Below are 27349 nucleotides of genomic sequence, written 5' to 3'. Positions count from 1 at the left end.
CACAACAACCAAACATGTGCTGAAGCACTTGCATTCGTTTTTCCAAAGATTTGTAGCTCCTGATGACTGTCTCTCCGATCATGCCAAGTCATTTAAGTCTCACCACTTCAAGAATTTCATGCACATGCATGGTGTCAACATGCATTTTTCAGTAGCATACCATGATGCCAGCAACAGACTTGTTGAGCGTGCCAATGGAACACTTGTGACGGTACTTCGGAAACTGTGTGATGGTGATCAGTCACTTTGGATCACGAAACTAGAAGAAGCTACTTTCGCTATGAATACAACCCACCAACGAAACACTGGCTTTTCGCCCTTCGAACTTTTGTTTGGGTTCATACCAAAGCTGCCACATCAAAAAGTCCACCCACATCAAGCCTCTAACCGCAGCGAAAGGCTCCTGACACTGCCAGACTGGCAAAGCGAAGCAGTCAGAAACTTGGAAAAGAATATATGACAGGACTCACTGCGATGCATCATTTGGCATTGGCGACTTTGTATGGGTACGATGACAAGAGCCTATGCTACAGGGATCTGAAAAGCTTGTTCCCAAGTTCAAAGGCTTATACCAAGTCACACACAAGTGAACTCCAGTCACCTACAACATTCGACAGGTAACGAACGCCACAATGCCTAGACTTGACACTCAAGTTGTTACTGCAAGCCAGATGAAGAGCTACCGTCCACCATACTTCAACCAAATCCTGACCCAACCGACTGAAGGAGATGAACCCCCTACTCCAGACTCCACCGAGTCGCCGCCTGAGGACCACATTCCTGTTCACGCCTCCGCTGAACTTGTAGATGCACATACCTCACCTTCACCCATAGAAGAAGCCTCGGCCCACCCTCCAAGTCAACGACCCCTGTGTCATCGCACACAAGCCAGACATCTACAAGATTACGACCTGTCAATGCAAAAGTAGTTTTTCTTTTCCAAGTGGACTTGGACATCTAGGTGGGGTGGGATGTGAGCTTCAGCTCTAAACATAGCTGTATTCAGAAACCAGTTCAAGCAACCCTGAGAGCTGTTGGATGTTTTTCCGGAGAAGAGCGGAGAGCTGGGGTGTTTCAGCCTCGTACAATGTGACCGTACTTTGTAATTCTGCCCAATTAAACGTTTTCCACTCTTTCCGCTCACAGTAGACACCCTGTATGTAGCACTTACATTGTTAAATTTGTGCACATGTGTTTTGGTTGTTGCGCTCTGGGATTTTGTGTACTCTGGGGAAGCAGTGCACTGACCAGGATAATGCGGAGACATGATACTCGCTGTGCTGTGTGTCTTCGCCATGTACTGGTCAGTGCACTGCATCACCAACACGGCATGATGATTAACCACAAACTCACATAACTTTCCACATTACTGCAGTTCTGTTCGTGCCATGCAGTGATGCTATGTGACAAGTGGGCAGCACCAGTTACAGGCACTAGCATCTCCTAATCACCGTACATTAAAGGCGCGTGCAGTTTGCCAAAAACATCTTAATTTGTGATTTGCCTGAACCTAAGGGTGGGAGGTTATAATGAGCTATAAGCTAGGCCACATTGTTTAAGATGGCAAGAGGTTTTTTCTTGTTAGTATAGTGCCATGCATATTAGTGCCTAATGCATGTGTTCTTTCTGTGCTCACAGTGCTGATGACACTCCCTGGAAGCCATCAAAAAGCACGTAATTTGCAGCACCCATTCTATTGCCAACTGCAAGAGTGACCTAAGTCAGCATCCACCATACATCCCTACCATCTTCCCCCTCCATACAGAAAGAAAGCACCAGATTGAGAGAGGGTGAAAAGGTACAACTGGCAGTTTGCAAGTACCATGACTTGTAGAGGTATCACTCTTCTAGAATATATGCACATAATTACAGGAATGTTACTTAGGCAAAGATGATATTAGGATATTTTACTTCCCACAACAAATAGGCACACACTCTCATTTCCATGCGATGCAGATGGGAGCGGCGTCTAACAGACCAATGGCAACCACAGCAGTCTTCTCAGCAATCAGCAGCACCAGGACATGTGCTTTCGGACTGCAGCAACACAGCTCTAGAGCAACAGCAAGTCGCATGTGAAACAGACCCCAGAACATGCCTTTCTGAACTGACAGAACCGTCAACAAACAGCCCACTGGATCTGCAATCAACGAGTAGTATGACAACAGGAGTTCCTGCTGCCAGAGTGGCTGATGTTGTAATTAGACATATTTATTCATGAACAGGCCAGCATTATTTTATAAATTGTAAGAAAGGTAGCAAGATTGGCTTCAGGCACACTTTGCTGTCCAGGAACTCTGTGCTAGTTCTTGTCCTGTCATTACTATTTTGTAAGTGCCTTCAATATACTTCCTCATAGTAAACTGTGGCAATTATTCATTGAAGCCTGTGCTGTTCTCTGTCAACTATTTCAGGGATGCCAGACAGCATGTTTTGCCTAAGGTAAGCTGAACCTCCTGCTCTCAGCAACTGATTGGACTGAAGCATCAACGTAAGTCATGTACAATGAACAAAGAGACAAGGTTTGTGACTGTACAGAACTTGCACATTACATTTTCCATTTTTGTGAGAAAAGTACTATGTAAATGAAACCCTACCTGAAAGGTAGAGTTGTGGAATCTATGCTGAAACACAGTACTGAAACAAAAGCAAAATGCCACACACTGCAGGAAAACACTGTCACAATTTTGTTTGTGTCCTTGTTTCCGCTGCACTTCTTTAGCTTATGTTTAAGATGAACCAACTAGCCTATACCAAGATGTTCAGTTGTAAAGACCAAAGAACAGTCAAGGAACATCAGCACATTGTTCCAGCAAGAGTTTTAGCCATGCCGAAGTAAAAATATTGGTGCCCCTCAGCTATCTACTGAAAGTTCTCACGCACCTAAACCAAATCAATTCTTTTTTCTCAGAAAGAACAAATTCTGGAGAAGATTATTGGCTTAAAGCTTTTATGGACAGCATGACTAGGTCAATGAACCCTTTACTAGGTAGTTGGGACTACAAAAAAGTTTCCCATAAAGTATAATACATAAGACAATAAATATGACGTTTATCACTATATCATACCAAACATACTAAAAAAATGAATAAATGATGTCAGTACACCATATGCAATACTATTAAGAAAAAACAGATACCAGAAAAATAATAGTGAATACTCATGTAATCATGATAACGAGAAGAAGCAGTGGTTCTGCGAGCTTCCTAGGAGTTTATTAGTGACCAATGGGTACATTTTTTCATTGCATTATAGTGACCATTTCCTACAATTTGTTTAGGTGACTGGCACAGACTATACCTGGAAATGGAGATGCAGCTTCGAGGGCTTCAACTCAGTGAAGGTCAATGAGGACACTATGCGTGACTTGTGTGGCATTACATTTCCCAGGTTTAGTCTCCTGCTGAACATTCTCCCTCATTCGAGGTACAAAAGCCCGGATGTGACACGGGAGGACAAACTTTGTTTCTAGCTAAACTTCAACCTGGTGTGACATTCAGTGCTCTTGCTGCAATATTTGATGTGAGCACCACAACTGCATCAAATGTGTTCAGGAGAACACTGGACCTCCTTAGAGTTACCTTGGAAGACTGGGTGTTTGCGCCTTCACAAAATGTTATCAAACTCTCTCTGTCACTCCCATTTAAAGAACATTATCCTAATTGTACTTTTATAATAGACTGCACTGAAATTCGAGCAGAAATGCCCCCTAAAGTGGAACCGCCACATGTAATGTATTCTAATAACAAAGGGGCTTGCACACTCGAGATTTTGGTGGGCAGAATTCCTAATAGAATGATAGCACTTATGTCTAAAATGTATGATGGGTGGCTCACAGACTCTTTTATTACACAAGACTCTGGATTTTTGGAGCTTCTAAAGCCTGGAGATCTAGTGCTAAGCGACAAGGGCTTCTTTAGGATTAAGACAGAAGTTGAGGGAAAAGGAGCAGTACTGCTGATGCCGCCTTTTAATAGACGTGGCAGGCAAATTTCTCAGGAAGGCATGGACATGACATGAAGTTGCATCAGCTCACATACACGTGGAGAGGGATTCAGAGGCTGAAGACATATCATACTCTAAGCAACACAGTGCCCCTGACCTTAATACCACACACAAAAAAAGTAGCCGCTGTGTGTGTTGCCCTTGCGAACATGGAGCTCCCTATAATAAAGAAACAAGAGTGCAACTAGCTTTTTATTCTGCGGACTGCTGTCTTACATGCTGTATTTGTTCTTTTGGAAAACTGCTTCCAATGCTTCATCATGCAAAACACTTATTTTAAGCCTACCCCTAAATATAACATTCTTGGCTTCGAACAACATTCAACCAAGAACATTCAGCTTGGTTTTGATATAAGTTCATGCAACAGTATCATTTAATGCTCTTTTTAACTAGGAACCAGTGCTTTTAAATGTGTACTTCTGTCCCATTATGCTAATTGTCACCATTCTTGGGGCAATTTTACTAGCACAACATACCCTTTACTTTTATCTTTGGAGTGTCACTCATGTTCATATAACAGATCTGACAACAATGTACTGTAAAAATATGGCTTTAGAGATTCTTGTAGTTATGTATGTCTGAGAAGGACCCAATAATCATTTTAGCATGTGTTAGTATTTTGGCAGAAGAATAAGAATGGGCTGGGGTGCATTTGGCAGGCATTCCCAGATCATGAACAGCAGGTTCCCATTATCTCTCAAGAGAAAAGTGTATAACAGCTGTGTCTTACCAGTACTCACCTACGGGGCAGAAACCTGGAGGCTTACGAAAAGGGTTCTGCTGAAATTGAGGACGACACAACGAGCTATGGAAAGAAGAATGATGGGTGTAACGTTAAGGGATAAGAAAAGAGCAGATTGGGTGAGGGAACAAACACGAGTTAATGACATCTTAGTTGAAATCAAAAAAGAAAAGAAATGGGCATGGGCAGGACATGTAATGAGGAGGGAGGATAACCGATGGTCATTAAGGGTTCCAGACTGGATTCCAAGGGAAGGGAAGCGTAGCAGGGGACGGCAGAAAGTTAGGTGGGCAGATGAAATTAAGAAGTTTGCAGGTACAACATGGCCACAATTAGAACATGATCGAGGTAGTTGAAGAAGTATGGGAGAGGCCTTTGCCCTGCAGTGGGCGTAACCAGGCTGATGATGATGATGAGTGTTTTGGGTCTCTCACTGGAGGCTCGGTTGAAGTAGAAAAAAAAATCGCTTACGACGAGGATTTACTTCTGATGAGGTAGCTACTAAAGGGGCAATGGCGGCTACGAAGGCCACCGCATATACAATGAACAAAATTGTGTCCGATAACCTTTTTTTTTACTAAAACAAGTTGTTCTAGGTGGCTTCAATCCTCACATGTGCAACATACATGGCATATTTCTGGCAATGTCCCGTTCCCAGTTGCGAACTTTCTTCTTTTCGAACCACAACACAATCATCCTCAAGCCAACGAAAATAAACAGGCTTCCCAGAAGCCAGAACATATCGTACGGGCCACTATTGTCCCCAAGAGATCTGAAACAGCAGAAGAATAATGATGTGAGTGTCTTCCCAGGCCAGACTCTACCAAAATATGACGTGCAAACTGTCCGAATTTGATTATGTAACCTGTGGTACGGGTGCGGTTCCAGTGCTCAAAAATAAACATTGGGGATTTTTTTTAAGTGTTAAGTTGGACAAAAATGGTTTGGTAAAAAAAAATATTTGGCAGCACGCATTGTTCCACATTTCCCTACCAGCAAGCACAACATTTTATTTAAATTTTTAGCACCACTCACATTGCAACAAATCCTCTGAAGAAAGATGAATAAAGAGACAACTCCACAAACCTTATAGCATCTATGACTCAATGGTTCTCTGTTCCTTCCACAATATAGAATTTCAGTATTTCTTTTCTCCTGCAACAGTTGAAAAAGCTTGTTCTTTAATCTAAACGATTCCTCATGTCCAGTGAAACTTAACCATAATGAAGAAATGGTGTGCCATTATGAAGAGTTCGAATATTAGTATTTAGGAACCAAAAGTAGCAGGAAAACTTTAAGCAGCATATATGTCGATTGAAATGGACTTACGAACCACAATCGACATATATTATTTCATACGAATATATGTTAAAATGGATTTACAAATCAAGCAAGCATGAAGGTGATTGCAAAGAATAACAATCAACATATATTATTTAATACAAATAGCATTATGTTACTGCTTCCAAATAAAATCATTTGTAACGTGAGTTGCCCCAATATTCTCAGATGAAGAAGACTGAAGAGAAAGCAAGATGATGTCACTATCATTTCTCCGTATGTAAAAAAAAAAATGATGCGATTGCTGAATATTTGTTTAAAAAGATGATGTTTTTGTGTCATGCTGTGTAAATTTATTAACCTTTTGTGTGTCAGCGGGGCACATCCGTCCCACTTTTCCTTGTGCAGAAAAAAATTTCTCTACAAACACTCGTTGCAGGCAGCTCAACAGTAAGGTGCTGCCATCTAACGTAAGTTATTGTAAGTTCAAGAAAAATTGTTTTACTTCGACAGGTGGCAGTAGTGCCTCAATCAGTTGAAATTTGCATTGTTTTTTAGGAAAGCTTCTGAATTTTCCTCTCGTTCAATGCAAAAAAGCTGCCATTCAAGATGCCAAGTAAGTTTATATTTGTGTGGTTTTTTAGAGTGATCCTTCTAGATTCCAATCATCATGTGTTTGCATAAATTTGTGCAGTAACTCGAGCTGTAAACATATCGAAGCACAGTCATAAGCTGAATTGCCAAGTTTTTCACCAAGCCTACTTGTGAATGGTGCAAAGAGATACTGTTTCTTGATTTCGTACACTTTAATGCATTGCAGGGACCTCGCTTACGCACAAAGAGGCCTTGGAATTGTTCTTTAACCTTCCAGGTGACTCTCGAGTCCAGTGGCGATGAGGCGGAAAGCAGCCAGGAGAGTGACGACGTCGATACACAGCCAGCCAGGAAGCGGAAAAGATTGCAGAAGAAAAAAAATCGAAGAGACCAGCTGACACCTCGGAGCTGAGGGATGAAGGTAGCGACATGTCCAAAGCAGAGGAAGTTGAGCCTAGTTCGTGGAGTACTTCGGAGCCTTTCAACATTGTTAGAAGCCCCAAGATATGGGATTCACAATTTTCTTCAAAAGCGCCAACAAATGCAGCTGAAGCATTTGCTCTCCATTTTACCGATAACGTTCTTGATGTCATAATAGAGCACACAAATCACGAGGGTGCCCGAAAGTATGGACGCAAGTGATCAGTTCTGGGCATGGAGGAACTAAAGGCATACTTTGGTATGCTTTTACTGATGAGTGTCTCTCCAAGGCACCATCTCTACCACTACTGGAGCCGTGACGGCTTGTTCCATAGCCCAGAAATATTGCGAGTGATGACATTCAGGCGATTTCAGACAATCATGAACAGCCTGCACATGAATGACAGGAGCAAGGAAAAAAAACTAGGGGATGAGAATTATGCTAGGCTTGTCAAGGTACGTCCGCTCATCGGCGCCCTCAACAAATCTTTTCAAGCTGAATATACTCCCTCTCCCCACCAAGCTATAGATGAACGCATGATTCCCTTCAAAGGCAGCTCCACCATGAAGCAATATTTGCCACTCAAGCCCATAAAAAGGGGCTACAAGGTGTGGTGTAGGGCAGATTCTAAGACCGGGTACCTGTTAGAATTTCAAGTTTACGAAGGAAAAAACACAAATCGGCCATCGGACCTGGGTCTGGGTGAACACCATAGTCCTCTCGCTTTCCAGCAACATACAGCCTGGAAGTAAACATTATTTTGATAATTATTTCACGTTTACAAGACTGATAGAAGACCTTGCAAGGAAGAGCATCCTTGCAGTGGGGACTACGGGTAAACAGGAAAGATCTCCCCGAGGAAATCAAGAAAGACAATAAACTAAAGAAGGGCGACTACATATGGAGATCAAAAGGCCCAGTTACAGCTTATCAGTGGCGCAACACAAGAAACGTCCTTGTGCTGTCGAATTTTCACTATCCGGAAGACACTGAGGTGGTGTCACGCGAACTGTCCAATGGATCGTCCATCGGTGTCACATGCCCAAAGGCAACCGCTGATTACAACTGCTGGATGAATGCTGTGGACAAGTATGATCAAAAGAGAAATTCCTACCGCACCGCCAGACGCTCAAAGAAATCATGGTATAGGATTTTCTATTTTCTTTTTGATGCAGCAGTTGTAAATGCATTTATTCAACTCGTAGCAAGCAATGACATTTCCTACATGTATTTCCGCCTTGTTCTTGGACGTCTCTTGATAAATGGGCGGAAATTCAGGGACAACAGCAGTACTCGACCCTATCGACAGCAAAAGAAAATGCAAAACAATGGCCAGAAAATGGCTGGTGTATGCGATGAAGCGAGGTTTGCGCGAAAACCACAAACATATAGAGGTTCCCAAGAGGCGCCAGTGTAGGTGGTGTCCTACTGCTGGGAATGAAGTGCGCACAAAGTTCTTCCACACAACTTGTGAAGTGCCCCTCTGCGCCACGTGTTTTGGGCCATTTCATGCAAGAAACATGGCGCCATAATCGCAAGATGGTGCCTTCAAGAGGCAGTGGGACAACGTTTTCCCACTTTTGAAAAGTCGTTCATGGGTCAGCGGGACATATGTGTCCCACTTTTTTTTAATAAGCTATTGGCTTGACTTTGAGGAAATTTGTTTTATAGTATTTCTTTGCGATTTATATGCACATATCACAGCCGTTTAAATTATCGTGTGAAAAATAAACGTGAACGAACAAAGGGTTAACGAAGAATGTTGACATCTCCTTGTGCATCGGGCATTGTCAATTTTTATGAGATGCCTCAATCAGACTTGTGAGCTTATACAGTTTTGCTTATTATTCATTGCCAGACATGCTCGCACTGCTGTCCATCACTCCTATTACTTGAGCGAACAGCAGAGAGAGATTATTGCATATCAACGACTCTGACCGGAGAGCTTGGGCTCCCTAACAGTAAGGGTAGCGTTTTTCATTATTTTTAACATCTTTACCAAGGTGTCTAATTTTAGAAACTGGTTGATAGAATTGCAACACTAAATAAATTCCACAAAAATGGTTAGGCGAAATTTCGTTTCACTGCCTGCCAGAATTCATTCCTTTTTTTTTCTATGTGGTGATGACATAAAAAAAAGGTCACTTCTGTAGCTTGTGGGTCTATAGATGCACCCAATTGCCAACTGGTATTACAATTCCTGCAGAAAAGCCTTGGTGAAGCACAGTGCAGTCTCAAAACAAGGTATTGCACCATGGTCAAGAGTCTGACAGAATACTGTCTGGTAAGGTAAAATCATTGTTAAATATGGAGCAGGTCACTGACCATGGTTGAAATAAAATGGTGTTTTGGTATCCATGCGGACCCCTGTTCACATTGGAATGTCGGCTAAGCAGAAGGTTCTCCAGTAGCATTGAGTACATGATGCAAAGTTCAGGAGTACATGTGGCTTAAGATGACAGATCTATTGATTGCATCATTCGTTTGAATTATTAGTGATTCAAGATCAAGCCTCGTTGAGTTCTGTGTGGCCACGATGCCCCCGTTGTCCCAGCTTATCTTGTGACCCACCTTCTCTGCATGCTCTGCGAGGGCATTTGTAACTGTGTGGCCTTTGGTAACATCATTCTTGTGCTGCATGAGACGCCTGCAGAAATTTTTTTGATAAAACAACTTTTCTTTGGGGGGGTTAAGGCAGCGTTTTGGGTGGAAGGCCAAGTTCCATTATTCTATGTTACGTTTCCAATGCTTGGTGCATAACACTTGGAGGATGCTTAAGCTTGTGGGGACTGCGTAGCCCATTTCGTTGCAGCGCCATAGCGCAGCACGTTTTGGGCATAGGAGCCGCAGCGCGGCGAGGTCGCTTTCGAACTTCGCGCGCGCGGTCCATCGCTTTCCCTCTCTCTCGTTCCTCCGAGGGCACCGAACGGCAGCGGGACCGTAAAACACTTGCTGCTGTCCGCCCCCGAATGGTCCAGGGGCTCACCCGATTGGTCTGTTTGGGTGGGAACCCGCGTTCCCTCTCTCCTGGCGACTCAAGTCGACAGATGAGCGGCAACGCGGGGAGAAGCTCTCGGACAGCGAAACGGTGCATACTGACTTCCGATTCTCCCGGTCATCCCTTTGGTTGGCCGGTCTCGCCGAAGGTCCTCAACCCGAGGCGGTTGCGTACCTATTCGCTGCTCCTGTTCTGAAGGCTACGCCAAAGAGACGCGGCTCACTTGACGTGCGCGGTCATACTGCGCCGAGTCGCCCTCGGAGGCTGCCCCGAGCTGAAAGAACGTTGCCCTGGTAGCACAGTCGTTGGAAGCCATCCTCCCGTATAGCGGCGTGCTACCGCGCGTTTGAGATACCGAGTGTCACCCCTTGACTTGCGGGAGCTTCGGCTCACGAGCCCCGCGCCGAAAGGGGTGTATACGAGCCCCGCGCCGAAAGGGGTGTATACAGATATCCTGAACGCCAAGGTGGTCGTACAATAAACGCCTTCCTTGTACTCTGGGCCTTCTCCTTGCGGTGCTCTGTTTCGCTCCCAGAGGAGACCGAACGAGCGCCTTCTTAGGGAAAACGCTACACACGCGGCTGAGCTGATCGTCCCCCTCTGAGGGGCTCGGATCCTCGGACCCGCGCGGTAGTCTAGGTGACTCCCGGCGGAGCACCGCTATAGGCAGAGACCACAAAGTGGCGCCCAACGTGCACATCCGGAAGCAACAGCCAGGCGACCGCAGCTTCCCCCTCGAGGGGAAGCTGTAGCCGACGTGCAAACTGGATGTGCGCATGCGGGAGGACCATCGTAACGGTGTTGCGGGGTTGTGGTGTGCTGGCGCGGCTGGTTGAGGGCGGCAGCGGGAGTGACTGCCGAAAAGGCGTGCAAAAAGCTTGTTGTGTTGTTCTTTTGTCGGGCTCTGCGACGCGGCCGCAGCCGCTTTGTGTGCGCGCGTCTGGCGGCATTCCTGTGAACGTGTTGCGTGGGGGTGGTGTGTGCGTGTGTGAGTGCGCCCGTGCCCGGGGCGAGTGTGCGTGCGCGCTTCGTTGGACGCCCTAGATCGCCGGTGGCATCCCCGACCTTGTGCCCCTACTCGCACCTCCCCGGGGGAAGGCGAGCGAAACCCACTGCGGCCCGCGACGCGAGACCCACCTCGCTTCCCCCGGCTGGCGGGGCGGGGTTGTTTTACGGCATCGGTCCTATCTCAGAGTAACGGGATAGGGTTGCGCCGGCGGTCCTGGCCCAATTTCCTGAGCGCAACTTTGAACCGCCGTATACGTGTGTGTGTACTGCCGTGTGTGCATTGGTGGCCGCCTCGGTGGGGGTCGAGACGGACGGGCGAATAGGGAGGCTTCCCGCGTTTTTTTTCCGGGCGCCTCCGTAACTCTTGCGCGTTGTGCGCGGGCACTTGTCTCCCTGACTTCGAGGCGCAAGGTGTACCATCGATGGCTCTGCAGTTCTCCGCAAACGTCGACCGTCGCGGCGACTCCACTCTGCGGCATCCAGGGCCCGGGGCAAAAGAAACCCTTGGCTCGCAACGGGACCTGGTTGAGGCCGGCCCGGCCCCTCGGCGGAGCCGGACATCCAAGAGGAACCGCCGGCCGGGTCAGACGAGTGCTCGGCGCCAGGACCGGGCTGCGAGGAGTGTGGCCACGTGGACGTGCCAGCAAGATGGGGCGCAACCCCTGACCTTCTGCAGCGGCGCCCCATGGAAAGCGCAGAAGCGGGTTCGCCGAGATCGCGAGGTGAGCCTGGCGCCCTATCCATTCCGCGGCCACACGGTGGCCGAAACGAGCGGCTCGGCGGCGGCACAGTTCCCTCTTCCCGACGGCGTCCGCTGTTGCCGGCTATGTGCCACGCCGGTCTACTCACAGAGCCATTTCCGAGGTTCTCTGCACCGGGCTCGGGAAAGGGCCCTTTCCGAGGCTGGTGCTGGCGACCGCAATCCGGCACCAAGCGGCCCTAAGATTGCGGACTTGGATTTGGCGGCCCTGTGCCGGCAACGCTTACGGGAGAACCCCGGGTTCGCGGCAATGGTCGGCGCGGTGACCCCGACGGCGGCTATCGAGGAGAATACGGCACCGGGCGTCAAGACCAAGGTGACGGGCTGCGGAGCTTCCCCCACACCCCCGCGTCATACTGACGATCTGATGCACAAACTGGGGGGGCTTTCGTGGCCGTGACCGGGCGTTGCGCAGGGGAGCGTGCGCACGAACATTGCGCTATGGGACTCCCGTGAGTGCCATGTCCCTTGTTCGGGCCACCCTTATTATTATCATTTTGTTTATTGAGTTATCATTTTGTGTTTTGTGTTTAACTTTACTATACTATACGCGTTTTCTGTGTGTAATTGTAAATAATCTTCGCTGGGGTGAAACCTTATTACTGTTTCCCCTGCTCCTGTGTTGCTGTTTTTGTTTTGTTTCTTGTTTATTTGCGTGTGTGTTTTGCCCTTGGTATATGCCGTGACTCATAATAATAGTATACTGATGTAACTTTATAACATGGTTTCCATTCGTGTTTTCTTTGTATCTATCAGTAATTATCTTTTTCCATGGTTATTTTAACATAGACATGCATGCCACTACTTACGAGCACTTGTAGAAATTTGGGCTGAGCTGAGGTTTGCGCGCGCCCCGCTAGTCTGACCACGTCAGGCCGGTGGGAGGGCGATTTAGGAGGGGAGAGTGTGGGGACTGCGTAGCCCATTTCGTTGCAGCGCCATAGCGCAGCACGTTTTGGGCATAGGAGCCGCAGCGCGGCGAGGTCGCTTTCGAACTTCGCGCGCGCGGTCCATCGCTTTCCCTCTCTCTCGTTCCTACAAGGGCACCGAACGGCAGCGGGATCGTAAAACACTTGCTGCTGTCCGCCCCCGAATGGTCCAGGGGCTCACCCGATTGGTCTGTTTGGGTGGGAACCCGCGTTCCCTCTCTCCTGGCGACTCAAGTCGACAGATGAGCGGCAACGCGGGGAGAAGCTCTCGGACAGCGAAACGGTGCGTACTGACTTCCGATTCTCCCAGTCATCCCTTTGGTTGGCCGGTCTCGCCGAAGGTCCTCGACCCGAGGCGGTTGCGTACCTATTCGCTGCTCCTGTTCTGAAGGCTACGCCAAAGAGACGCGGCTCACTTGACGTGCGCGGTCATACTGCGCCGAGTCGCCCTCGGAGGCTACCCCGAGCTGAAAGAACGTTGCCCTGGTAGCACAGTCGTTGGGAGCCATCCTCCCGTATAGCGGCGTGCTACCGCGCGTTTGAGATACCGAGTGTCACCCCTTGACTTGCGGGAGCTTCGGCTCACGAGCCCCGCGCCGAAAGGGGTGTATACAGATATCCTGAACACCAAGGTGGTCGTACAATAAACGCCTTCCTTGTACTCTGGGCCTTCTCCTTGCGGCGCTCTGTTTCGCTCCCAGAGGAGACCGAACGAGCGCCCGCTTAGGGAAAACGCTACACACGCGGCTGAGCTGATCGTCCCCCTCTGAGGGGCTCGGATCCTCGGACCCGCGCGGTGGTCTAGGTGACTCCCGGCGGAGCACTGCTATAGGCAGAGACCACAAGCTTCACCTTTAGGAGTGGAATGCGATAGCATTCAAAGATCCCCGACTGCCTTTCATGCTTCCCAGCAACTACAACTTATGTACCCATAATGTTTACCAGGAAACGCTGACAGCAAACACTACACACAAAGGCGAGCTTTCTGGTAGAAACGTGGCATCTTGCATGGGCCGATCTGTTACTGTTTTGCACTTTAATATTTTAGTCTGAGAAGATCGAACATAAAAGGTATGTGCTGTTGGTGCTTTCTTTAACATTACATTTTGTTGTGGGCTGTCATACTCGAAATTCCAAGGAATAACTTTGTAAAGAATGAAAGACAAGGTATGAGCAACTTAGGTGATAAAAGAATGGTTGGGTATGCGTGCTTCTAAAAGATTTTTGCCGAAAAGATAAAGATGGTCGACGCTGGATTTTCTTCGACATGGGGGCCTTAACGCTATCACGTTAAATTACATTACCGCCAGCAGGCCCTTGGTCTGCCTGAAGGCGTGTACCGTCGTGTATTTCTCCGGGGCGGGCATCCAGAGGATATGCACTAGTTCACAGGTGACGTGCCAGGCATAAAAAGGAGCAGGGCGCCTGCCAGAAAATTTGCGGGGGCGGGGGGGGGGGGGGTCTGAAGCTCGGTCAGCTCCCACCTGGTTACACCACTTAGCTCAGTGTAACCATTATCTGGTTAATAATTATTTGTACTGCGATGTGTTTACTCGACCTAATACTGTACTACAGTATATTGTACAAACTTTTGCCTGACACCAATGTACATCTACACTATCCTTGCAGATATTCCTAACACCCGTCACACTGGGCGTTTTAATTTCATTCAAACTGAATGGCATTAGCATCGAATGACATTATTCGGTTGCTACACAGCGATATTTAATGTCATTAGCACCGAATGACTTCCGCAATCGAATGAGTTCGAGAAACTCATTCGGCTTCGCACTTCGGAGTGAATGTGTACTCTCAACCCCAGAATCAAAGCAAAACACGACAGAGCGTTTTCGAATTGAAAGCCGAACTCGCAAAGAAATAATAAGCTTTGCGTGTTTTAATGGACTTGTTACTTTAAAGAGACAAAATATGTACGGCAGGCTGTCACAAAATGTTATACTCTCCAGCTCAGCACCGTCTGGCCTCCGTCCCTGCCGCCGACACTCTGCTCGTCGGCCATATTGCAAACAGTCGGGCGCCTTGTTGCACGTTTCATTTAAGCAGGCATCACGAGCAGTGAGACGAGCAATGGCAGCGGGACGGGCACATTGGAACCAAGCGGAAACGTTTGCGCTAATTCGAATTTGGGAAGATAATCTAAATGATCTGCGTTGGGCAAAAAGAAATCAAAGTGTACACGCACATTGTGGAGCACCTCTTTAAAGCCGGCATCGAGAAGACTCTGAAGGAAACAAAGATGAAGATTGAAAACCTGGGAAACAAATACAGGCAACTACGATTTTTATTTTTGACACTGTGCATGTTCGTTAAATAAGAAAGAAATAGCGGGAACGTATCGGGTGAAGTAGCGTCGCAGGTTGTTTTCTAGAGCGGACGCCAGTATCATCACTTGGCGTTGTCAAAAGAGCTAATAGATGCGACGCACATTTTTTCTTTCACGCAGCGCATACCTTCATTGGACGCATGGTGTATCTTTAAGCAATCACCAGGTTTAATGCTGGGAAGAAGCATGCCTCTGAGGCCATCTTGAAGGAGCTACACTTGAGCCAAGGCAGCACAGCAGTTGAAAGATGTGCTGAAAAAGACCAGCACCGGCTAGTGGCGTCTGACAAGAAGCACGCTAGAGCAGAAAAGTTCATGCATGCCATAAAGAAGAGGCGCATGAAAGAGAGCGATGGTGATTATGTGCCTGGTGGTTTCTAGTGCAAGGTGGACTTGAATTTCTTGCTGTAATTGCTAAGAATAAATCTGGATCATGTCCTGGAACTTCGTTTTGCATTTTCTCAAAAGCTGCATTTCTCCTATGACATGTGCTGTTGCTCAGAGTATCTTTTGTTTTGATGCGATAGTCCGATTTCAATTATTCTTGTTGCATTCAAAAGCTTATGAGTTTCTACACACGATAAAACTAATAGGATATGATATCCCTTATGCTGGAATTTTTTATGTGGCAATAAAAAAAAATTATGGGGTTTTACGTGCCAAAACCCCTTTCTGATCATGAGGCACGCCGTAGTGGAGGACTCCGGAAATTTCGACCACCTGGGGTTCTTTAACGTGCACCCAAATCTAAGTACACGGGTGTTTTCGCATTTCGCCCCCATCGAAATGCAGCCGCCGCAGCCGGGATTCGATCCCGCGACCTCGTGCTCAGCAACCCAACACCATAGCCACTGAGCAACCACGGCGGGTATGTGGCAATACAACAGATAAGAATTTTGAGCTTCATAACCACCACATTAGATATGGCAATAACTTGTGTAACAATAGAGCTGAAGTTACAGTGATGGTCTAATTGTGATCTCTGATTGGTCTAGAATGTGTACATATAAATTTTTCTCTGATATTCAGTGGTAAAACTGTTGAAAAGTTGGGCAAATTGATTTTCAGAAGGTATTAATTATCTCAAAAATGACTTAAAATAAGAAAAAATAGATTGCATATAAGTAAGCTTCTAGCAGGCTAAAGTATACCTTGCCTGAAAATTTCATTTGTATATGACAAACATAAAAAAGAAAGTGTCTGCCCATTGCAGTGTGAAACCAAATGTTCTGAAGTTTCAACCTAGCTACCCAGGTGGCTATACAACTAAATAGTGCGACATGTCTTAATGCAAAACATACCGCTGTCTGTATCATTTTCATTATTCCCGGTTATAACAGTGTGTTGCTGTTTTGTATTTTGTATTTGTACTTGTTTTAGAATAGCACTACAAAAGAAAAAACAATCTCGAAAGGAGATGCAGCAGCGCAAGCGCTCAGGTGCTTGTGCTGTTCTTTGTGTTCTCCATGAATTTTCATTCCCATCACGAACCAACATTACCAGCAACACTTATTTAATGTCTCTCTTCTGCTATTTCTAAACCTTTTGTTGGTGTAACACACTCTGTGCAAATCAGCAGTGGGGATTTCAGTATTAATCAATACAAATATTTTTGAAAATGCCTTGCGCATGAATTTCATTTCAATTTTTCAATAGCATTATTAGGTTTGCCTTTTCATGCCTATGTCAGAGAACTCACCTCACTTTATGGTTGAGCCATGCGACAAACCTGGTGTTGCTGCCTGAGCTGATGACGTAGCGCACGCAGATGAGTTATACGCCAGGTAGGGGCCACAGAGAAGACGCTCATTATGTGGCTCCTCTTCTGCTTTGCCCTCGGGAGCAACTCTCTGGGCGTTTCCTGCCGGCAGGTGTGAGGCCCTTCGGACACAGGAAAGTCCTGTTGCAATTGTCCTTGCTGCGGTGGCTGGTCGTCCTCGGCCTCCTCATCGCTGTCTTGCAGCTCTTGACTCCCCTGCCTTCAAAGCAATGTTGTGGAGAGTGGCACAGGCTGCCACAATTGTGGCTGCATCCTTAGGCTGATAAAGGAGGGTCCAGTACCCTTGAAGGGACCGAAATCTTGCCTTCAAGACGCCAATGCCCCTCTCCACAACATCCCTCATGGAGGCATAGGCCCAGTTGTAGCACCCCTCTGGAGTGTGAATGCCTGGATGGCATGGCACAGGTGTGAGCAGCCATGGCTCAAGAGGGTAGCCTGAGTCTCCTGCATGTTGAAAACATAACTGTAATATACTTCACTGACTGCAACATGCCAGCAGCACTCGCCAAGCATGCATTCACCACGTCAAAGGTTAGTGGTGAGGTGGCCTAAAAGTGGCGAGTGCCTCCAGATGTACGAGTCGTGGCAGGATCTGGGGAAACTGGGATCAATGTCTACGATGCACATGTTGGCATCACACACATGGAGGGCAGAACAAACAGGTGAAAAATGGTTCAGAATAATGAATTCGAGCTGGAATACTTTTCTATGTCATGTTGTCATGCTGACAGCTAAATACAGTCTGAATAAAAGGTTTCTGCATTTATAAGATTTCATCATTCTTTTCCAGACACAGCTGCATTCTTTCTCACAAAAGTAAAAAAGAAATTTCTGAAATAGTTTTGTTGAATTATTGCAAAAAATGTGCAAAAAGCAACATTCATGAGAGATCTTAGAATTAAAGCTTATCGTAGTCGCATTTGTCATTCAATGCGTACTCTTATACCGGTGCCACATGGCACATCCACTATCGATCACGATCGATTTGATCCAGTTTGAAATTCTGAGCCACGATTACCTCCCTCCTGCAGCTTGAGCAAGTGAGTCAATCTCGACCGAGAAATTAAATTCCGAATGGGCTCGATCATGATCGATAATGCGTTATGTGATACCCGTATTATGTACGACGACATTAGATCAAACAGTTAAGCTACCATAAAAGAAGGAAGTGTACAAAAAATGGCAGATTGTGAGTACTTACGATCATGGTATTCAATGCGTAGAAGCCTTTCCTAGACATGAAGCCCGCAGTATTGCCCAGACTGAGTTCTTCAGGCTGTTTGATGGCTATGAGCGTCCTGTCAACACAGGCCACTACACCGGGAATGCGGCCGCAATCCGCAAAAGCCGCCTTTGCGCTAGCGTTGCCGGCCGGTGTCAACGAGAAGCTCACCCAGCCCTGTCGCTGGCCCACCATGGTTATTGCCTCCGCAACCGCGTGAATGCTCTCGCTCACGAAAGCCTGCCCCATGGTTATGAATTCTTTGCTGCTGATGTATCTTTGGAAGCTCCCCGTTGCGAGGAAACGGAGAGCACAAAGCACCTTGTCCTGCGTCGTGATGCCACTGTGATGTGTGGTGCGCGACATGGTGCGGCGATCGGGACGGTCAGGAGCAGACGACGCTGAGTGCACGCGCGCCAAGCTGGAAGGAGGAAAACGACGACGCCGAAGAGCGCCCGGCACGTGAACGTGCGGCGCATGAAAGACAACTAAAGAAGAAAAGCCTCGCCAATCAAGAAAGACCACGAAGCGTCGGGCAGCCAATCCGAAAATGCCAAATCGGCCAGACCACAAGAAAAAGCGTGGTGCGCTGGCAGAAGAGGGGGACACGCAAGAGGACACGCCGGGGAGACGCCAGGAGAGTCCCAGGAAACGACGGCAGGAGGAGGTCAACCACCGGAGCGGGCGTTGAAGACGGGCCGTCGGGTTCCGGACCCGAGCCCACCAGGACTTCACCCGCCCGGGGCCTCCTGCCAACCTGTTCCTGTGCGTCGCCCGTCTACCCGAGTGTGCCGTCAGCTGCTCAACGCCGGTGAGCTTCTGCGCCAGTGGGCAGGACGAGAACAGTCGGGCTTTGGGCCCGAGTTCTACGCCGGCTGCCCGGCCAGAACGCCACCCCCGTCTGTCGTGCCGCCTGCTGCTCAAGGCCGGCGTTCGAGCTTCCGCGCCGTGGGCGAGAGAGGAGCAGTCGGGCTACGGGCCCGAGCTCTACATCCAGCTGCCCGGCCAGAACGCCGCCGCCGTCCACTCCTGCCACCAAGCCGCCCACTTTTCCTCGCCTAGCCAGAGCTGGCGCACTCCGGTCGCCCGGTCGGTCAGCTTACACCGTGACCTATGGTGAGACCGGCATCACTCCTTTCGCCAGCTTGTCGCCGCGTCGAGACTGTGACGCGTCCCCGCCCTCGGGGCAAGCCCGGACTCGCACACTCGTTAACCTCATGCAAGCCCTATGTGTGTTCCTTGCCGCTATGTCTGCTTGAGTGTTTATTTTAGGCATGTTTTCTATTTTCTTCTATTTATCTTAAGCCTTTTCTAGTGTGATTAAAAGTCTTTGTGTGTGTGTTCAAACCAACGGCTTTGTCCTCAATTGGGTTCTCGGAGGCTCTGCCTAATACCCCTGTCACACGGGAAGATTTAATGTCATTCGAATCAAATGGCATTCGCATGTAATCCCAATAATCGGGATTTACACGGGAAAATGTAATGTCATTCGAATGGAATGACACTTCCCATCGAATGAGTTCGGAGAACTCATTCGCATTCGATTTCGAACCGAATGTATACTCTCCACCCCAGATCGACAACAGCGACATGCAATGCGAAAAAGTAATGCGTGCATCAGCAAAGCCAGAAGATATTTATTGAGACTTATAAAAACGAATAATTATTTTTACCGCGATGATATTTTCACCACTGGCTCTGCTCAAGCGCTATTACTCTTGGCATCAGGAGCACGGGGATGAGGAGTCTGTCGAGACGGTCGGCCATATTGTATGTTTGTTCAGCAACGGCAGCAGTGCTATGGTGGCTAGCTGTGGTTTTGTGTACTCTCGTGGTGGTGGTGGTGGTTCGTCGGTGTTGGACGTGCGGTGCCATGGCTACAGCTGCAGCGGACCCGAAAGAAAAAGCGCACTGGACACCCGAGGAGACATTCGCCCTTATCAAAATATGGGAAGACCATCTCCATGACTTAAGAAGGGCGAAGCGCAACGCAAAAGTGTACCAGTTGATTGCTGAAAAGCTGCTCGATGCTGGCATCAGCAAGACTTTGAAAGAGACGAAGACAAAGATCGAAAATCTAGCAAACAAGTACAGGTGAGTGTATTTTGGCAGGAACTCATTTAAGCAGGACTGCGCGCGTCAGGAAGGCGGGGCTCTATCGCATGCGCGTGTCATTGTTTTGTAAGCGCCGCTGTGGGCAGCTCGAAGCTTTTGCTCCACTGAGCCCAACTTTTGAAACGAATTATAGCTTCTCGTGCATTGTTTGCTGGTTAAAGCGACTGAAGAGAAAAGCACGACCCATGTATCGGCGCAGGCGGATTAGGTTACGCTATATGAACTTTACTCTTTCCTTACCACGGCACTAGGCACCAGTCACAGGCGATTGACGTTATTGAGCGCCAACATAAAAAAAAAAAAAGAGCGCTGCGCTTCTGGACTCGTAGCGCCATCTGGGTGATTGTGTACAAAGTAGTGTTTCCTTTTCTGCACGGTTCACATTTTAACCGCGTGGCGCGGATTTTTAAAGGATGCGCGAGGGCAAATGTCGAGGTGCAGTTGATCGGCATGACGGCGTCGACATCCGGACCCGCGCGCGCTCGAAAGGAAGCAGTTTCGCGTGATCCCGACGATCGTAGAAGCGATCTTTTTTTACTTTTCGAGCAGTGATGACTCGGACATCGATGTCGCGTCGTCGGAGTTCGGCAGATAAGCCGGGAACATCATCTGTTACCCGCCGCCAAGTTTCGTTTTCGCCTCTCGTTTTGTTTATTGATATCTACAGCCGGTTTAATTGCCCTTTCGGTGTCCAAACTTATTTTTTTGTTTTTGTTTACGGTGTGTCCACTTCACTTGGACAAGACGTGCTACCACCAGGTTTCGAACCCAGAGAGATCCGGGCATTGACCACGCAATGACGCCCCGTAGAGGTCCGAAGCGGCTGGCGAGAGCTCTCGTTTTTTTTAGCCTGTCCTGTAGGGCGGAAGTCGTTCATGCCATATGTATGAACACCAACAAATATGCGCGGACGTTTATCCTTGAAAAACCGCCGTAGAGAATTTTTTCCCTGAATATATAAGTCAATCATTCGTAAAGATTGGCATGAATTTAATTAATTGTTTCAGTTTGGAAATTCTTGTTACGTATTTTGTAACTGCTGTTTATTTTCCGAAACATGCCTCATATTTCCTTTCATTCCTTTATTGTTGCAGAGACATCAACAAGAAAAAGGGCACTGGGCAAGGCCGTGTCACTTGGCCCTATTACTGGGAAATTCACAAGTTCCTCAGTGCCTTACCAATGAATAACCAGAGGGAAATGGTGGAAAGCCAGTGCAACACTGTGGAGGAGGTAAGATGTGCACATCTTGGGTGCATGTTGCCGCCGATATTTGGTGCTTCTGAACTGCCTGACGAAGTTCGCTGGTCACTGACCATGGTCAAAAAGAAGTAACATCTCGGCAGCGCTATGGCTCCCTTGTCCACAAATCTGCCTGTTATGTAGATATATGTGTTAATGATGGCAATTTAACATGTTTGGTGCTGCAAGGTTTGCTTACAATGCTTGGAAAGCGATAGTCCGAATTCATGGAATAAGTGGTACCGAATATTGTCACTGACAAACGTACCACTTAGCAAGGTTGAGCCTTTACTCAGACAAGCCTTGTATAACATCAGCGCACAGCAGAGAGAAAGACTACGTGAGGCCATGAGCCAAGTCATACAGCTCGGCCACATGGTGGCTTTGGCAGAATTATGTTGCATGCACCACCGCACACGTAAGACAAACGCTGGAGCGCGTGGCTTCCATCAACATATTGCCACTAGGTCTGAGATCATATTGGGGTGGCAGCAAGGCACCCGCTTTCGCCAGCCTTCGCAAGTGCACCGTACAGCGTGGCCTTGGACCCAGCAGTCGGCACTCAGCGGCTCTAATGTCAGTGCAAGCCACGTGCTCGAGCATTTGTGTCAAGTGTGCGGGTGGCTGTGCATGCAATAGCCATTTCTTAGTGTGTTGTATTTTGACTTTGTGATAACCTGTGCATTCAGATCGAGTTTGTTTGCACTGAGAGTACTTCAAAATGGTTTTGGCATTATTAATTGCTCGTCACTTTCCATTTCAGATCATCCACCAAATGGAGAATGATCACAGAAGCGGAGACGACGGGGACGCAGCCGCCAACATGAATGAGGATATGGCATATCCTACACAGAATGACGCATCTGAAACATCATCAGAAACTTCGTGTCGTGCGCTTTCATCTCCTGTTGACGCTGGACCTTCACAAACTGGGACTCCCCAGCAAAATGCTTGTCGCCAGAGCTTACTGGGGCCTCGCGAAAGGAGAAAGAGGCAGCCATCGAATGCAAATCTGCTTGCGCAGCTCATTGAGGAGCAACGGCAGCTGCGTCTATGTTTAGAAAAAGGCATGCAGAAAGAAGAAAAGTTCAGAGAGAAGCAGATTCAGCTGCAGGAAGAAAGTGCGCAGCATGAAAATTTATTTTTGGCGTGTTTGCGGGATTTGGGCAAAAAGTAAATGTTCAATGCCTGCATGTCTGTCAATGAGCATGATTGTTTTCATATTCACACGCTCTTCGAAGTACACACACACACACACACACACTGCTTCTCTGCTGTGGTGCAATGCTGCTGGTCATGTGACCTGTTGAGCACGTCTCCAGAAGTATTGCGCCAGAGCAGCTCGAACACTGTGTCCTGTTTCACTTGACTGAGTGGTGGAGCGCGATGGCTGTGGAAACAGTTCATCAAATGCAGGCACATCTTGTTCCCACTGAGGATCCACAGGGTCTCTGAATGTCTCACAGATATTGTGAAGAACACATGCGGCCCTAATGGCTTGTTTAGCATTGGGCAACTTGCATTCTAGCCTCTTCATGACAAAACGAAAACGAGCTTTCAGGCGTCCAAATGCGTTTTCAACTATGCGTCTCGTTTTGGAAAGGTTATAATTGCAAGCAGCTTCGGGGGTGCCAGGTGATGCACTTGGGAAGGGCTTAAGCAGTGTTGCAGTCAGTGGAAATGCCTGGTCACACAGAATGAGTGGTGTTATAGCAGCGCCTTCGATCATAATCACAGGCGAATCAAGGTGTCCGCTTTCAATAAGTGTGTGCAGCTTCGATCGCCCGTACACGTTGGCATCATGGCATCGGCCGGGAGCTCCAACATTGATATACCGGAACCAGTACTGGTGATCAACCAGGGCGAGCAGTATTACACTGTACCTGTATAAAAGAAACAAGCGCCAAATGTTGTCTTGCTCATGCATAACAGTGGGCACTACTCTTTGCAGTATTTTAACCTGTCATAAACAGCCATGTTGAGAAAAGCACTTCCCAAACAACTGTGCGAGTTGCGCAACAGGCGCAGGCCACAGCATGACAGCTCCGGCATGCATGCTTGCCGATAATTTTTTTTGTTGCCACAAAGGAAAACTTCATGCGCGCAGGAATTTTCTAGCTATGGCTCTTGCACGACAAGTCATGATACCTTCACACTGTTTGTACAGTAAAGGCATTTTAGGCAAAATTAGCACATGCATGCAACACTTTTTAGCAAATGGCTGGAAGTTGTTTATAAGGAAAGCGTTCATTCAGCAAAACATCACGACTAGTTTGGCCTATGTATACATTTTTATGTATAGACAACGCACACACAGTTGACAGTAGCAGTTATGAAATTCTAGTGCGGGAAATTCCAGAAATGCACCATTCTGAACACGCTGCAGGTAGAGAAAAGAAAATAAAGGCAACCTGAACTTTGGTGATTGTTATTTGCAGATACTTATGTATTTCATAGCTACTACTGCTAAAGCTTAATCAGTAACGATCGAAAACAATCGTTTATATTTCACAATATATCACGCAATGAAAAGTGAATTAATTTTTTAACTTCGCGCCAGCGTAGAGGTCTCGAAGGTACCTACCAGCCTTTGTAGTTATGGTAATCGATTGCGTTGTCCTTTGGCGGGGATATAGGAAAGTGACAACCATCGAGAGCGCCGATTGCCTGCGGGAAGCCAGTGAAGAAAAAGAACTCCCTCACGTGTTTTTCCAGTTCGTGGCGCCGGACCATTCGAAGCCACTCTGCTTCAAGTTGTTCGGTGACAACCTTACAAAACTCCCGAAATACGACGTTCACCGTTGACCGGCCGATGCCGAACAGATGGGCGATCGTTCGGTCTTCAGCGCTTGAGCACAGCCGATACATCCCGACGGCCACTCTTTTTTCCACAGACAACGGCTTTCTCATGTTCGTCGTTTGGCGCTCCAAGGCGATCCTGCACGACTCCACAAGGTACCGGAATGTCGTCTGCGAGACACGGAAAGCTTGTCTGAAGTGATTCTCCCCGAGATGTGGAAGCGTCTCTTCGAACCAACGTTCATTTCGTTCAAATGCCCACCGCTCACGGTGAACTGTGGCGTCGGTAGCCATCATAGCAGCAATAGCGAATGAATTGGCTACTAATCTCAGTTTCAGGCTTGCGTTGATCTTCGATTGCGCTTCTTTTGCCAGTTCCAGTGCCCTCTCCTTGTTTCTTCGTTGTGCTCGGTAACAAATGTAAGAGGCAACTAGGGCGTTCACTTTTTCAATATCAACTGCGCTAGCTGCGCTTCCTCCACAGAGCACCATATCGGCCATATTGCTTGTTTACACTTACCGGATTTGGGCTTGGCTTTAGTTAGGGCTTGGCTTGTGAAGATCGAAGTGCTTTTAGTTGTGAATAATTGACGTCAAAATGTTTTCCTCCGTTTTAAAAGTACTCGCAAAGGTTCTTAAACGCGTTTAATAGGCACAAAATTTCTTTGCATTTCACAAATTTTGTTCCAGATCGTCATTGCTATCATTTGCGAATGCCATTATATTTTACTGTGTAGCACTGCAAGACACCGAATGGCATTCGATGCATCGAATGCCAGTCGATTCGAATGACATTAAATCTTCCCGTGTGACAGGGGTATTAAAGAACCATTAAAACATTGAGTACACGAACCTTTGCCCCCATAAGTGGGCCATCACAAATTGGCGTCCGCGACAGGACCAAGCCATTCGTTTGGATCTTTTTTTCTAGCGGATAGGAACTATGGCTAACACACGAGACTTGTTAGCGCTAGCCGAACGCATGGGGCTAGAAGGTGCGGAGTTGAGGGCATGGTTGAACGAACAGGAAGAGCGTGCGCGAGAAGAGTGGGCAGCGGAGCGAGAAGAGCGGGCAGCGGAGCGCAATGCTAGGAGGGAGCAACTTGCATTGGAGGAGAATAATTTACAACTGCGGCTAAAAGTCGCAGAGGCGGAAGGAGCATATTTGGGTAGGAAACAGCCAGAAATTAGTTTGTCTGACTTAGCCACCGTCGCCCAGCGATTGGGTTTGCATGGGGCAGACTTGAACAGCTGGGTTCAAGACAGATGGGTAATAATATGTGAGAAAGCTCAGAGGGAGCGTGACAGGCGAGTGGCAGAACAGGCAGCTGAGAGGGAGCGCCTGGAGGAAGAGCTTCGCAGGGTGCGCGTTCGCATCGAGGCACTCGCGGATGCATGCTCCGAAGGGACAAGATCCGCGGTTGAGGATGCAGCACAGCAGCGCAGCGGCGACCCAAGGGTTCCCTCCGACATGGCCTCAGGCCTTGGCGACCAAAAAGTGTCTCAAGGAGAGACACCTGGTAATGATGCCATGGTAGGCAAAGATACTGAGGTATGGTCACAAGATAAGGAGCATATTGCTTCCATACCTCAACTAGTGCCGCGTGAGAACAGAGCAGGCGAGGACTGGTTCGTGCAGGGTTCAGAGCCGCAGTGTATGGGCCTGGTTGATAAAGTTAGAGCAGAGCAACCCCTACAGGCTAAAGATAGCACGTTGGAGGGTTCGCAACATGATCAGGATGAACCTGAAAATATCAGGGCTCCTGTGGAACCGTGTTTGGTTTCCCCAAGAAGTATTCAGGGGTTGTTACTGCGTCCCTCGACACAAACTGTTTGTGACACTATGGGCACTTGGAAGGGCTCAGGCTTCCGTACCCAATCAACACGTGGCTTTGAGGATTCAGTACATCCTTTGCCTTCTCATGCACTCGTGTGTGGTTCGACCGCTGGCACTGATGCGGCAACCACACATTACATTGTTGTCTACCTTAGAGCGCCGACAGTGACTTGGTCGGCAGCATGCAGAGACATTATTGCCTGGAGCAATATTATCGCGGACTGGCCAGGGTACTCTGACCAAAAAGATATATGTCTAGTCCGCCTCATGTGGGAAAGGGTCACCTGAAGGAGCCGATGCTTCGCTTATGGCTTTTCTCGGACTTGTGACCCCGGACATGGTGACCTTGTACTTTATTGGTTTTTTTCTTCAATAGGGTATTATGATAGCCTTTGACGCTACCATTTATTTTTCACTTGTTGTGCACTCTTTGAATTGTGTTTTCCTGTAATGTCTTTTATTTGTGTGCCCAGTGAACTGTGCATTGGAACCCTACAGTACGTTCTTGTGAACGGACCATGACTGTAGTGTTCCGAATATGCGTGAACTATGTCGCGCACTGAGCGGCAGTTTTTCGTCTGAAAAACTTGTTTAAAAAGGGGGCTTATGTGATGTGTGGTGCGCGACATGGTGCGGCGATCGGGACGGTCAGGAGCAGACGACGCTGAGTGCACGCGCGCCGAGCTGGAAGGAGGAAAACGACGACGCCGAAGAGCGCCCGGCACGTGAACGCGCGGCGCATAAAAGACAACTAAAGAAGAAAAGCCTCGCCAATCAAGAAAGACCACGAAGCGTCGGGCAGCCAATCCGAAAATGCCAAATCGGCCAGACCACAAGAAAAAGCGTGGTGCGCTGGCAGAAGAGGGGGACACGCAAGAGAACACGCCGGGGAGACGCCAGGAGAGTCCCAGGAAACGACGGCAGGAGGAGGTCAACCACCGGAGCGGGCGTTGAAGACGGGCCGTCGGGTTCCGGACCCGAGCCCACCAGGACTTCACCCGCCCGGGGCCTCCTGCCAACCTGTTCCTGTGCGTCGCCCGTCTACCCGAGCGTGCCGTCAGCTGCTCAACGCCGGTGAGCTTCTGCGCCAGTGGGCAGGACGAGAACAGTCGGGCTTCGGGCCCGAGTTCTACGCCGGCTGCCCGGCCAGAACGCCACCCCCGTCTGTCGTGCCGCCTGCTGCTCGAGGCCGGCGTTCGAGCTTCCGCGCCGTGGGCGAGAGAGGAGCAGTCGGGCTACGGGCCCGAGCTCTACATCCAGCAGCCCGGCCAGA

General features: G+C 48.1%; 2 protein-coding genes and 1 long non-coding RNA gene across 3 annotated transcripts in view; 1 reads left to right on the top strand and 2 right to left on the bottom strand.

Moving 5' to 3' along the window:
• Nucleotides 1-1423: 1423 nt before the first annotated feature.
• LOC129386172 (uncharacterized) lies at nucleotides 1424-18421 on the bottom strand. The gene is made up of 3 exons (XR_011893441.1): nucleotides 18063-18421; nucleotides 16781-17305; nucleotides 1424-5902 (listed from the first exon to the last, which is right to left on the bottom strand). It is a non-coding gene; the product is annotated as an uncharacterized lncRNA (long non-coding RNA).
• A 1233-nt stretch (nucleotides 18422-19654) lies between these two features.
• LOC129386495 (uncharacterized) lies at nucleotides 19655-22617 on the top strand. The gene is made up of 3 exons (XM_055074555.1): nucleotides 19655-20177; nucleotides 21293-21431; nucleotides 22204-22617. The coding sequence occupies exons 1-3, from the start codon at nucleotides 19822-19824 to the stop codon at nucleotides 22615-22617; spliced, it is 909 nt and encodes a 302-aa protein (XP_054930530.1). The 5' UTR covers nucleotides 19655-19821.
• Nucleotides 22536-27349, bottom strand: part of LOC126538671 (uncharacterized) — a 109348-nt gene continuing 104534 nt past the window's right edge. The window contains exon 6 of the mRNA XM_055074545.2: nucleotides 22536-23323. Coding sequence (XP_054930520.1) covers nucleotides 22735-23323 — 589 coding nt within the window. The 3' untranslated portion in view covers nucleotides 22536-22734. The remainder of the gene's footprint in view (nucleotides 23324-27349) is intronic.

The sequence above is a fragment of the Dermacentor andersoni genome, chromosome 3, assembly GCF_023375885.2.
Source record: "Dermacentor andersoni chromosome 3, qqDerAnde1_hic_scaffold, whole genome shotgun sequence".
Classification (NCBI taxonomy): Eukaryota; Metazoa; Arthropoda; class Arachnida; order Ixodida; family Ixodidae; genus Dermacentor; species Dermacentor andersoni.
Note: the sequence above shows the minus strand (reverse complement) of the source record. Positions and strands in the feature narration are given on the sequence as shown.

Bases quoted from the DNA above. Each gene is read 5' to 3' on its own strand.
- LOC129386495 (XM_055074555.1), top strand. From the start codon at position 19,822: ATGAGGAGTCTGTCGAGACGGTCGGCCATATTGTATGTTTGTTCAGCA. The intron at 20,178-21,292 runs GTGAGTGTATTT...TTATTGTTGCAG, and splicing joins AATCTAGCAAACAAGTACAG to AGACATCAACAAGAAAAAGG. The intron at 21,432-22,203 runs GTAAGATGTGCA...TTTCCATTTCAG, and splicing joins AGTGCAACACTGTGGAGGAG to ATCATCCACCAAATGGAGAA.